This window comes from Amblyraja radiata, chromosome 29, assembly GCF_010909765.2.
Source record: "Amblyraja radiata isolate CabotCenter1 chromosome 29, sAmbRad1.1.pri, whole genome shotgun sequence".
NCBI lineage: Eukaryota > Metazoa > Chordata > Chondrichthyes > Rajiformes > Rajidae > Amblyraja > Amblyraja radiata.
In genome coordinates this window covers 9,845,232-9,857,731 of record NC_045984.1, presented here as the reverse complement: position 1 = coordinate 9,857,731, position 12,500 = coordinate 9,845,232, and the positions used below count along the sequence as shown (strand labels likewise).

Below are 12,500 nucleotides of genomic sequence, written 5' to 3'. Positions count from 1 at the left end.
CTATAAGGCACAAAAAGCTGGAGTAACTCAGCGGGTAAGACAGCATCTCTTGGGGAAAAGGAATAGGCAATGTTTCGGGTCGAGACCCTTCTTCACACGATTTCTTTTAAATTGACTTTTTTTTTGCTTTTATTATCGATTTAATGTTTTTTTTTGTTCAACAAGAAATCATTGGTTGATAATCTTTCAATGTACATTGTACTAGAAACAGTGACCTTTCCTACCACAGGTCAAGAATCTTGTTGGAAAACCAAGAGCGCAAGAAGATCTAGAAGCCTCTTAAATGGCCTTATCCTATATGACTTCACCACCAACCCTGGCAGTGAGTTCCAGGCAACCGCCTCCCCCTGTCTAAAAATCTTGCCCCACGCATATCCTTTCAACTTTGCCCCTCTCACCTTAAAGCTATGCCTTCTAGGTTTTGACATTTTCGCCCTGGGTATAAAGTCAGACTGTCTACTCTATCTATGCCTCTCATCATTTTATATACTTCTATCACATCTCCCCTCAACCTCCAGCGATCCAGAGAAGACAATTTAAGTAACAACTGATATTTTAATAGTTAGTAGCCAAGACTCACCACCAAGAGAATAGCTCCTTTCAGCGGTACAGGTGCCCACCAACGTCATCTAGATCCCCACCCATACCTACAGTATAATCCTTCTCTAATGGAGTCAGAGCAAGTTTCCGGTGTTTGTGCTGGGATTAACAGCTTGTGACTATTCACAGCCAGTGCCTACGCTAAATTGCGTTCTAATTTTTGCAAATTCTGGATTGGTCAAATATTTCTGAAATATTTGGAGGAGTTTTTGCTCCAGTATTAAGGCCACAAAGGTTGAAATTTTTAATTCAGTTTAGAAATACAGCGTGGAAACAGCCAAACGAATCCACGCTGACCAACGATCACCTGTATCCTACGCACTAGGGGAAATTTATAGAAACCAATTAAGCTGCAATTCTTTGGAATATGGGAGGAAATCGGAGAAAACCCACGTGATCACGGGGAGAATGTATAAAACTCCATACAGACAGCACAAGTAGTCAGGATAGAACCTGGGTCTCTCGCGCTCTGGGCCTCTAGCGACTGTATTGTCCCCCATTGCTGAAACAATTTTTTGTTCATTGCAATGGTGTTTCAGCGAAAGAAATTATCTAGATTTCGCCCGTTTCTACATCTGAACATTGAGGCCATCAGTTCCAGTTCTGTGATGTATCTCTGGTTTGGTGTTGATTGAGCAGCCCTTAATGGACAGGAGACACAAAGAACTGCAGATGTTGGAATCTTGAGTAAAACAAGTGCTGGAGTAACTCAGCAGGTCAGACCGCACCTGTGGAGGGGAATAGATAGGTGATATTTCAATTCAGGAACCTGTCTGAAGAAGGGTCCTGACCTGAAACATAGCCTTTCCTTTGGTATCGCCTACCTTGTTTAAATGAGAATTTGGGGGAATTCCTGTGCAGTGAGCCCTTGTCTAGCAGAAACTGGATTGAGTGCCTTTGTCCATTTCCTTAAAGGATAGGCATTTGCCCCTAGATTTGCTGCCTGTAACTTTTGTGACTTAATATAAATGTATTAGAATTTAACAAAAACATTGCAAATTGAGATTCAATTTTGAATTTGTTCCAAATTAGTAGCAGCTGTGCATTTTGGTTCTATTTGTACGGTTGCATTTTGGAAGCAATATATAACACACAGATGCAACTTAGTTGTATGTTCACTGCACAAAAATGAGGATAAAAAGGATCGGGGTGACATGAAAGGAATTGTGCCTAGTCTATGTAGGTTAGTGTTAGGGTGCGGGGATCACTGTTCGACACGGACACGGTGGGCCGAAGGGCCTGTTTATGCACTGTACCTCAAAACTAAACTAAAAAACGAAATAAACCTATATGTGCTACAGTCCACAGACTAATGTTAGTTTCACCAGTCCAAACAGCCATCAAACATGGACACAAAAAGTTGGAGTAACTCAGCATGTCGGACAGCATCTCTAGTGAAAAGGAATAGGTGAAGTTTCGGGTCAAGACCCTTCTTCAGACTCTTCAGATTGAACCTTGCACCCTAAAGAAAGAGCTGGTGAGCCAACCACAAGGGTGGTAGAGTTGCTGCCTTACAGCGCCAGAGACCCAGGTTTGATCCTGACTATGGAGGCTGTCTGTACGGAGTTTGTACGTACTCCCCGTGACCTGTGCGGGTTTTCTCCGGGTGCTCTGGTTTCCTCCCACACTCCAAAGATGTAAAAGTTTGTAGGTTAATTGACTTGGTAAAATTGTAAATTGTCCCTTGTGTGTGTAAGATGGTGTTAATGTGTGGGGGATCGCTGGTCGGCGCAGACTCAGTGGGCCGAAGGTCCTGTTTCTGCGCTGTATCTCTCAAAACTAAAAGCTAAAACGAATCATCTATCCAACCCCAGCACTCCCTCCATATTCCCCAAGCAAGCGCGCATAACTTGTCACGGAAATTTGAGGACCTAATCACTTAGAAATTGAGATGTTTGTATAACCTTACCGTGCCGTATAGTTTTCCCTTCTTGTTCATGGCCAAATAAAAGCCAGTGTTGACCGCTTTGATTGCGACTACTCCAACATTAACTGACCTGATCTCCATTATGCCTGTAAATGAAAAGGAGACTATATTATTAAAGCAGTTTTTCTTGCCCTATTGTGTGACAGTCCTAATGCCGCATTATGCTGTGGTAAGGTTTTAAATAACGCTGCTCTGTTATAGCTACCTGCTGCCGTGTGCGTATTAACACTCGTAGGCAAAACCATTGTACCTTCCACATCAATATCTAATATATAATAATTATGTTTTTTCCTGATAACAAACTTATCACTATTAGATCCAAGATGGCGTCCAAGCCAGGCGACTCTTTGGGGTCGGTCACAGAAATGGACCTGCAATCACGCATTATAATCACTCCACTCTTTTAAATCTCTACTCCAAAAGCAGCATTTATTACTTTATCTGTACACTGTGGATGGCTCGAATGTAATCATGTATTGTCTTTCCGCTAACTCGTTAGCACGCAACAAACGGTTTTCGCTTTACCTCGGTACAAATGACAACTAAACTAAATCAATTGAATCAGCACAGAAACAGGCCATTCAGCTCACCTTGATACTACCATTCCCAGTTAAGCTAACATTTAATAATCATACAGTGAAAAATCTAATATGTTTTAGAAAAAGAAGGCTTTGGAGGCAGAGATCGTTTACCAGAAATTTACTCTGGAGAAAGGAATGTGACGTTTTGGGTCGAGACCCTTTTTCAGACTGCTTGATGGTTAGCTTGGGGCTCTCTAGAGAGTGCTGGCTCATGGTGCTGTTTGGGTTTGTGTATTCCTGACCTGCATGCATTTCAGGAGTGAAATCGGGAGTGCACTGGAGGTCGGATGCAAGCACATCTCCCCTTCTGCCTCGCATGGGATCCAGGGTGGAGTTCCTGTGGGCTGAGTTGGTGGGCTAGATACACTCGCACCTCCATTTGAATAGAGGCATTGTGCCTTTGATTGAAAACGTGAATGCAAATAAGACAAAATAAAGCACAACAACATCTCAACTTCCTCAAGAGACTAAGGAAGTTTGGCGTGACTCCAACGCCACTTACCAACTTCTACAGATGCACTGCAGAGAGCTTCCCATCGGGTTGCATCTCGGCTTGGTTGGGAACAGCTCTGCCTAAGACTGCAAGAAATTGCAGAGAGCTGTGGTTGTAGCCAAGTCTATCACACAGACCAGGTTCCCCACCATCGATTCCATACACTTCATGCTGCCCCAGGAAAGTAGCTAACGTAATCAATGGTCTTTTTCACCCCGATCATTCCCTCCTCTAACTGCTCTTGTTGGGCAGAAGAAACACATACACTGGACTCAAGAGCAGCTTCTTCCCCACTGTTACTAGGCTACTGAAAGGCTCCCTGAAACTGTCGGTTTCCTCAGGATGCCCTGTTGGTCACGTCAATCAATTCAGCTTGTTTATTTATGTATTGTATTTATTTACCTTTCTTGGACATCAGTGGAGCTGCACACTAAATCTCGTTGCACTGACGTGCAATGACAATAAAAGATATATTATTATATTATTATTATTATTTTCTCCCCACATCCCTAAGCCACAGGAAGAACTTGCTTTAAATACATCTTGTCTAGTTCTTGCCCCTTTTATTGATGATTCTTACTTTTCTCTATCCTCGATCTGTCATGGTTTTGAACACAAGCCAAAGTCAATGCTGTTTGGTAGCTCCCCATCCCTATTCAGACTCGGTCTGAAGAAGGGTCTTGACCCGAATTGTCACCTTTTCATTTTCTCCAGAGATCCTGGAGGGCGGCACGGTGGCGCAGCGGTAGACTTGCTGCCTTACAGCCTCAGAGACCCGGATTCGATCCTGACTATGGGTGCTTGTCTGTACGGAGATTGTACGTTCTCCCCGTGACCCTGTGGGGTTTCTCCAAGTTCTTCGGTTTCCTCCTACACTCCAAAGGCGTACAGGTTTGTTGGTTAATTGGCTTGGTATAAATGTAAATTGTCCCTAGTGCAGGATAGTGTTGATGTGCAGGGATTGCTGGCTCGTGCGGACTCGGTGGGCCGGAGGTCCCGGTTCCGAACTGCATCTCTAAAGTAAATGAAACTAAACCAAACTGTGCCTTATACATGGTGAAAATATTTAGGGAGTCAAGGGGTTGGCAGAGAATATGAGGTCTAATGTTTTTTGTGTAGCACGTAGCATTTATATGGCTGCTTTGGAGTTTCTGGACACTTTGACAAGCAGTGCAGGGAAAGGTTCTTAAAACTACCAGGATTCATTAGTGAGTGTCTGTGTTGTCCACTCTAACCTGTGAAATTGTGCTGTCAGAACCTTTGAATTCACCAAAATGTATCAGATTCATCAGCTTTTACTGAACAGATAACATCACCGAGTGTGATTTACTGTTCCAGGTGACTATTTAAAAATATGAAAAATTAATCATTATGCTTTATCCAAATAAATATTACAAGTTCCAAAAGGCACAGAAGTACTGTGCTCAAAACACGTGTCGAAATCTCGATAAAATAGAGGCATGACATTTGTTCTGTAGTCAAAATGGTTTGTATAAGCTTTTAAATCTATAAATACCTTTGAATTACTTTGAATTACTCTGTATCAACAGTTAAACAATGCTCCAATAATAAATTTTTTATTATTTTATTGCTGTGTTTATACTCTATTTTATTCCTTTCCAATTATCTCTGATTTGTTGGGGCAATTGTTCTCCTTGGGTCCAGAGATAAAGTCCTGACTAAAGATTACAATCAGAAAAGTTATTGAGGGTTCATTGTCCACAGAAACCGCTGGAGCTCCAGAATATTCCAACACTTCCAGGATTTCAGTTTTGGTCAAAGCTCAAATGGATTATATACAGTTTGCAGTTCACAGTGTCTTGTTAGATTAATGTTTACAGTGACACCTTCAGAGATCAGAGATTGTGACTGCTTGCTTGGTTACGATTGATGGTAAAGTGTAGTAGTAGTAGTATTAGTAGTAGTAGGCCCCCTTCGGTCATGACTGACCATGGGTGATGCATCCTAGTTTGCAGCAAAGATCTGACCTCCGCTATAAGATCTTTGGTTTGCAGGTGATGTGTGGTCGGATGCAAGCCTGGGCGATGTCATATGGAGGACAGGCTGTTGCTCATGCAGCACGTCCCCCCTCTCCACGTCGCTGATCGATCCAAAGGAACAGCAGGGCCATTACAGTTTGGCACCAGCGCCGTCGCAGGAGCTGCCAGAGCGAGGTTGTATACAACGACGGGGCTCCGAGTCCGGATTTTCTTGAGGTTTACTCCAGGAGCCTTTTCCATGACTGGATATGGCCACAAGGCAGTGAAGGTTTTTAATCAGAGTTTTACCTCTCCTACTGCCTTCCCAGGCTGACGAGCCCCATCTGCCCGAGACACTTGGGGGCGGGAGCATCCAGGGGCGGAAAACCCGGGGGGGCCAGAGGGGACACGTCCCCCCCATGTTTTGAGAGGTGGGGGACATCCCCCCCAAGTTTTTGTAATCCCGATTTAAAAATCTCCGCTTTTAGCGCTGGATTGAGCCTCCGAAGCCTTCGCGTGTGTGTGTGAGTGTGCGCATGCGCGCGTGGCCGCCAAAAAATTGTGTCCCTCATCCCCTCCATGTTTTGATGGCGAGTTCCGCTCTTGGGAGCATCGAACTTCCCATGCAGGTCTATAGCACCTGCCCACTGCCCAGTGTCTAGATTTCGAAAACAACCATTTCATTCCAAGATTGCAATGGGATAATATTAACATGCAGTTCATAGCCAGGATCGAACCTGGGTCTCTGGTGCTGTTAGGCAGCCACTCAACCTCTGCACCGCCCCAGTTCAGAGCTGAGAAAATGCTACTTCGTCATTAACTCTTGGGAATACATGGCTTATAAACTTCCCAAATGCTCACCCTGTCAGCTACCTCCTGCCCCATCCCCAGAGGAAAGATCCATAATAATCATTTGAATCACTGCCATTTCTTTATTTCCAACTTCAATTCCCACGTCTCATTCTCCAACAGACCAGCAGTTACGTCAGCTAAACACAAAGCGCTGGAGGAACTCAGCGGGTCAGACTATGGAGGGAATGGACAGACAACGTTTTTGGTCGGGACCCTTCTTCAGACAGATATACCTTAGCTGCTCGCCTTATGTACACCATAGAAGTTCGTTCCATCTGTTTTGTACTTTGTTAATTTACTCTTGTATCCTATCACCCTCTTCTTTAGAATGTTATCAGTCTGCTTGCTAAAAATACCCAATCCACTGGCTTGCCACTAATCTTTACAACATCTTTGATACTCTCTGTATCTGGCCATGGAGGTTGCTACATCTCGTTGAGACTTACTTTCACAATTCATTGGTTCAATGGTGTATTGTCACGTACGCTCTGCACTGTGAAATTATTTTTTGCTTAGTCACACTTGCACAGTCGCCATATTTTTGCGCCATTTACACAAAGAAACAGTCTGAAATCCACAGTCTGGTCCACCTGCTGGATGTACTGCAGAGACCCTGATCCAGGTAAGCCCAGGTAAGCCCCAGGACCTCCTCCGTCACCCTCGGCCAGCTTTGCTCATGAACTGATGTCCCTCTCCTCGCCCCAATGCCCTTTTGTCCTGAGGGCACCTCCCACAGCCGGCCTTGAAGGCACTGGAGGCAAGACCTCGGTCCCTCTCCTACCGGCCCAGTCCTCGTGCCTGTCGTCACCAGTAGAATAGACCTCTACTGAAAACGTTAAATGTCCGACAGTGGAGATTGACTATCGTACCGTTTAACTCGTCTACGGGTCCATATTAGCCAGCTATGTCCACACACTGTTCACGAGGAAGCCTGGCTTTGTTACAGTTTGCTTCAGAAATAAAATCAGGACTAGTCCATTTGGTCCCTCATGCCTGCTCCACCCTTCAGTAAGATCACAGCTGATCTTACTGTGAGAAAGCAGAGCTGAAGCATAGCCCTACACCCACTGTATCTAAATGCCTGGCAAAATCTGTTTAGTTTCAGAGATACAACATGGAAGCAGGCCCTTTGGCCCACCGAGTCCATGTTGATCACCTGTTCTCATTAATGGAATGGAACCAATGTCCTTGGGGGAGTGTTTGCTAGTGCTGTCGGGGAGGATTTAAACTAATGTGGCAGGGGGATGGGTACAAGAGCAGAGAGGCAGGGGGGTGTAAAATAGTAAGATTAAACGAGAACTTACCAGTTTGAAGTTTGATCTGTATTTTATGAGGAGTTACGATGAGGGATTACGTGAAGAACCCGCTCAGTGCGCAGGCGCGGCATACTTCCAAGCAGCGGTGTGGAATCACAGATAGACACAGTTATTTGAAGTAAACATAGTAAAGATAAGGAGGCATCAATTTATTAGTTTGATCCATATAATGAGGGTGGGAGCGGAGGGCACGTAATCCCTCATCGTAACTCCTCATAAAATACAGATCAAACTTCAAACTGGTAAGTTCTCGTTTAATCTTACTATTTTACTTCGGAGTCACGTGAGTGACTACGTGAAGATTTCAAAGCTCTGTGATTTCAAACCGTGTAACAGTTTCATTTCATTCACTGCCGAAGTTCTTGAGGGAGGAAGTGTTATCGTAATCAACCAATGAGTCTATTTGTAGAAAAACACAATGGTATTTTTTAAACAATAACAACAAAGAATTAAATTGCTCCCCTGGGCTTAAATTAAATATTTGCAGTTCGTAAATCTTTACTGCAAATAAACCAGGTTTTGCCAACGGCTTATTATAAAATTTCTGAACGGTCTTTCCCCCCCCCCCACCATCCTGCTGTAGCCAGGATGTGGTCTATAGGCATGTCCATTCTTTAGCCGTCGACATGGATGCTGCCCTGGTGGAATAAAATTTGTACATGTTAGTGTTTATCCCAGCAGTTTCTAGCACCTGCTTGAGCCATCTCGCAATGGTTTGGCTCGTCACCCGACCATAAGGTTTTTGTGCCTGACCCACAAGGCTTTTCATCTCCCTCGAATATTTTGGTTGTGTCTATGTAGGATAGTACGTGGGTCATTTTACTTTGAGGGCCTCACAGTTTTCTGGTGCTATGTGTTGTTTCAGCACCTCAGCGAGCACCTTTTCCAGTAATGGTTTATTGGATAGATGGTTGCTGCTGGCCTCCATTCTTGGTTCCAGCAGTGCTCCAGCCCGTGAGGTTGCTACAAAGCGGTCCACCACACCCAACAGCTCTTCCTGTTCCTGCACCCCTGGCATACTCCCGAATTCGTCCGCCTGCCCCTGTTCCAGACCAGCCCAGCCCTGGTCACCAATGCTAGCCTCCAGTAATGAGGGAGCAGAGGGCAGTGTACAGAACACTGTGGAGGGGGTGCCTGACCTCCCTCCGTGAGAGCGCTCTTTCTGCGCATCTCACTGGAGTTGCTCCAACAGCTGTTGGATGCAGCTCAGGCGGCTGTCTCTCCTCCATTTAGGTGGAGACATGTCCCCGTCCGACGAATCGGACGCCACCAGCCGGATGCCTGTTCGGATGGCTAGACATCCAGCCCGCAGTTCAGGCACTAGCGGGACTGGGCTCGGCGCGGTGATGGGGATAGCGGAGCACCCAGTAATTGTTCCTACCGCCTTCTTCTAGAGCTTTTGTGCCTTGTAGTAGCGAGAGCGCCCCTCAAGCAGCGCGTCTCACAGGCACCTGCTCCGAGAGCCGCTCCAGCGGCTCTCTCTCCCCCCGTGCGGGTGGAGAGACGTCCCGTCCGAAATCGGGAACACATGCCGGATGCCTCTTCGGGTGGCTATGCATCCAGCCCGCTGCTCAGGTACTAGCGGGCTGGGCTCGGCACGGTGTCGGGGAATTGCGGAACACCGGGTCGCTCCTACCGCCTGTTGCTGCCCCCCTCCCCGACGGAAAATGTTCCTCTTCGAACGGGGGACAGTTTTGTTCCAGAGCCTTTTTCTCTGCCTGTAAAACACAAGCAGAAAAAAGGCTCCCCTGTAAAAGAAACCCGACCTCAGGGTACTCACCTGACGGTCCGTTTCATTCTGTAGCGGGAGCGCCTAACTCCCGTTGCAGCCACTGTTGCACTGCTGGCGTTAATGCCGCGCCTGCGCACTGAGCGGGTTCTTCACGTAGTCACTCACGTGACTCCGAAGTAAAATGAGGGTAGAAGCAATAGGTAGCAAGGTGAAAAGTAAAAGTGGCAGGCAGACAAAACCAGGGCAAAAATCAAAAAGGGCCACTTTTCAACATAATTGTATAAGGGGTAAGAGCGTTGTAAAAACAAGCCTGAAGGCTTTGTGTCTCAATGCAAGGAGTATTCGTAATAAGGTGGATGAGTTGAACGTGCAGATAGCCATTAATGATGATGATATAGTCGGGATCACGGAGACATGGCTCCAGGGTGACCAAGGCTGGGAGCTGAACATCCAGGGATATTCAATATTCAGGAGGGATAGAGAGAAAGGAAAAGGAGGTGGGGTAGCGTTGCTGGTTAGAGAGGAGATTAACGCAATGGAAAGGAAGGACATTAGTTTGGAGGATGTGGAATCGGTATGGGTAGAGCTGCGAAACACTAAGGGGCAGAAAACGCTGGTGGGTGTTGTGTACAGGCCACCTAACAGTAGTAGTGAAGTTGGAGATGGTATCAAACAGGAAATTAGAAATGCGTGCGACAAAGGCAAAACAGTTATAATGGGTGACTTCAATCTACATATAGATTGGGTGAATCAAATTGGCAGGGGTGCTGAGGAAGAGGATTTCTTGGAATGTATGCGGGATAGTTATCTAAATCAACATGTAGAGGAACCAACAAGAGAGCAGGCTATTCTAGACTGGGTATTGAGTAATGAGGAAGGGTTAGTTAGCAGTCTTGTTGTATGTGCCCCCTTGGGCAAGAGTGACCATAATATGGTTGCGTTCTTCATTAGGATGGAGAGTGACATTGTTAATTCAGAAACAATGGTTCAGAACTTAAAGAAAGGTAACTTTGAGGGTATGAGACGTGAATTGGCCAAGATTGACTGGCAATTAATTCTAAAAGGGTTGACGGTGGATATGCAATGGAAGACATTTAAAGACTGCATGGGTGAACTACAAAAATTGTTCATCCCAGTTTGGCAAAAGAATAAATCAGGGAAGGTAGTGGATAACAAGGGAAATCAGGGATAGTATCAAAGCGAAGGATGATGCGTACAAATTAGCCAGAAAAAGCAGCATACCAGAGGACTGGGAGAAATTCAGAGACCAGCAGAGGAGGACAAAGGGCTTAATTAGGAAAGGAAAAATAAATAATGAAAGAAAACTGGCAGGGAACATAAAAACTGACTGCAAAAGATTTTATAGATATGTGAAAAGAAAGAGATTAGTTAAAACAAATGTAGGTCCCTTGCAGTCAGAAACAGGTGAGTTGATCATGGGGAACAAGGATATGGCGGACCAATTGAATAACTACTTTGGTTCCGTCTTCACTAAGGAAGACATAAATAATCTGCCGGAAATAGCAGGGGACCGCGGGTCAAAGGAGTTGGAGGAATTGAGTGAAATCCAGGTTAGTCGGGAAGTGGTGTTGGGTAAATTGAATGGATTAAAGGCTGATAAATCCCCAGGGCCAGATAGGCTGCATCCCAGAGTACTTAAGGAAGTAGCTCCAGAAATAGTGGATGCATTAGTAATAATCTTTCAAAACTCTTTAGATTCTGGAGTAGTTCCTGAGGATTGGCGGGTAGCAAACGTAACCCCACTTTTTAAGAAGGGAGGGAGAGAGAAAACGGGGAATTACAGACCAGTTAGTCTAACATCGGTAGTGGGGAAACTGCTAGAGTCAGTTATTAAAGATGGGATAGCAGCACATTTGGAAAGTGGTGAAATCATTGGACAAAGTCAGCATGGATTTACGAAAGGTAAATCATGTCTGACGAATCTTATAGAATTTTTCGAGGATGTAACTAGTAGCGTGGATAGGGGAGAACCAGTGGATGTGGTGTATCTGGACTTCCAGAAGGCTTTCGACAAGGTCGCACATAAGAGATTAGTATACAAACTTAAAGCACACGGCGTTGGGGGTTCAGTATTGATGTGGATAGAGAACTAGCTGGCAAACAGGAAGCAAAGAGTAGGAGTAAACGGGTCCTTTTCACAATGGCAGGCAGTGACTAGTGGGGTACCGCAAGGCTCAGTGCTGGGACCCCAGCTATTTACAATATATATTAATGATCTGGATGAGGGAATTGAAGGCAATATCTCCAAATTTGCGGATGACACTAAGCTGGGGGGCAGTGTTAGCTGTGAGGAGGATGCTAGGAAACTGCAAGGTGACTTGGATAGGCTGGGTGAGTGGGCAAATGTTTGGCAGATGCAGTATAATGTGGATAAATGTGAGGTTATCCATTTTGGTGGCAAAAACAGGAAAGCAGACTATTATCTAAATGGTGGCCGATTAGGAAAAGGGGAGATGCAGCGAGACCTGGGTGTCATGGTACACCAGTCATTGAAAGTAGGCATGCAGGTGCAGCAGGCAGTGAAGAAAGCGAATGGTATGTTAGCTTTCATAGCAAAAGGATTTGAGTACAGGAGCAGGGAGGTTCTACTGCAGTTGTACAGGGTCTTGGTGAGACCACACCTGGAGTATTGCGTACAGTTTTGGTCTCCAAATCTGAGGAAGGACATTATTGCCATAGAGGGAGTGCAGAGAAGGTTCACCAGACTGATTCCTGGGATGTCAGGACTGTCTTATGAAGAAAGACTGGATAGACTTGGTTTATACTCTCTAGAATTTAGGAGATTGAGAGGGGATCTTATAGAAACTTACAAAATTCTTAAGGGGTTGGACAGGCTAGATGCAGGAAGATTGTTCCCGATGTTGGGGAAGTCCAGGGACAAGGGGTCACAGCTTAAGGATAAGGGGGAAATCCTTTAAAACCGAGATGAGAAAAACTTTTTTCACACGAGAAGTGGTGAATCTCTGGAACTCTCTGCCACAGAGGGATAGTTGAGGCCA

At 45.3% G+C, this 12,500-nt stretch overlaps 1 protein-coding gene across 1 annotated transcript in view; it reads right to left on the bottom strand.

Moving 5' to 3' along the window:
- LOC116989295 (fibroblast growth factor 10-like) overlaps nt 1-12,500 on the bottom strand; it is a 134,262-nt gene that overhangs the window by 9,034 nt on the left and 112,728 nt on the right. Inside the window, exon 2 of the mRNA XM_033046520.1 lies at nt 2,510-2,613. Within this exon, the coding sequence (XP_032902411.1) occupies nt 2,510-2,613 (104 nt within the window). The remainder of the gene's footprint in view (nt 1-2,509; nt 2,614-12,500) is intronic.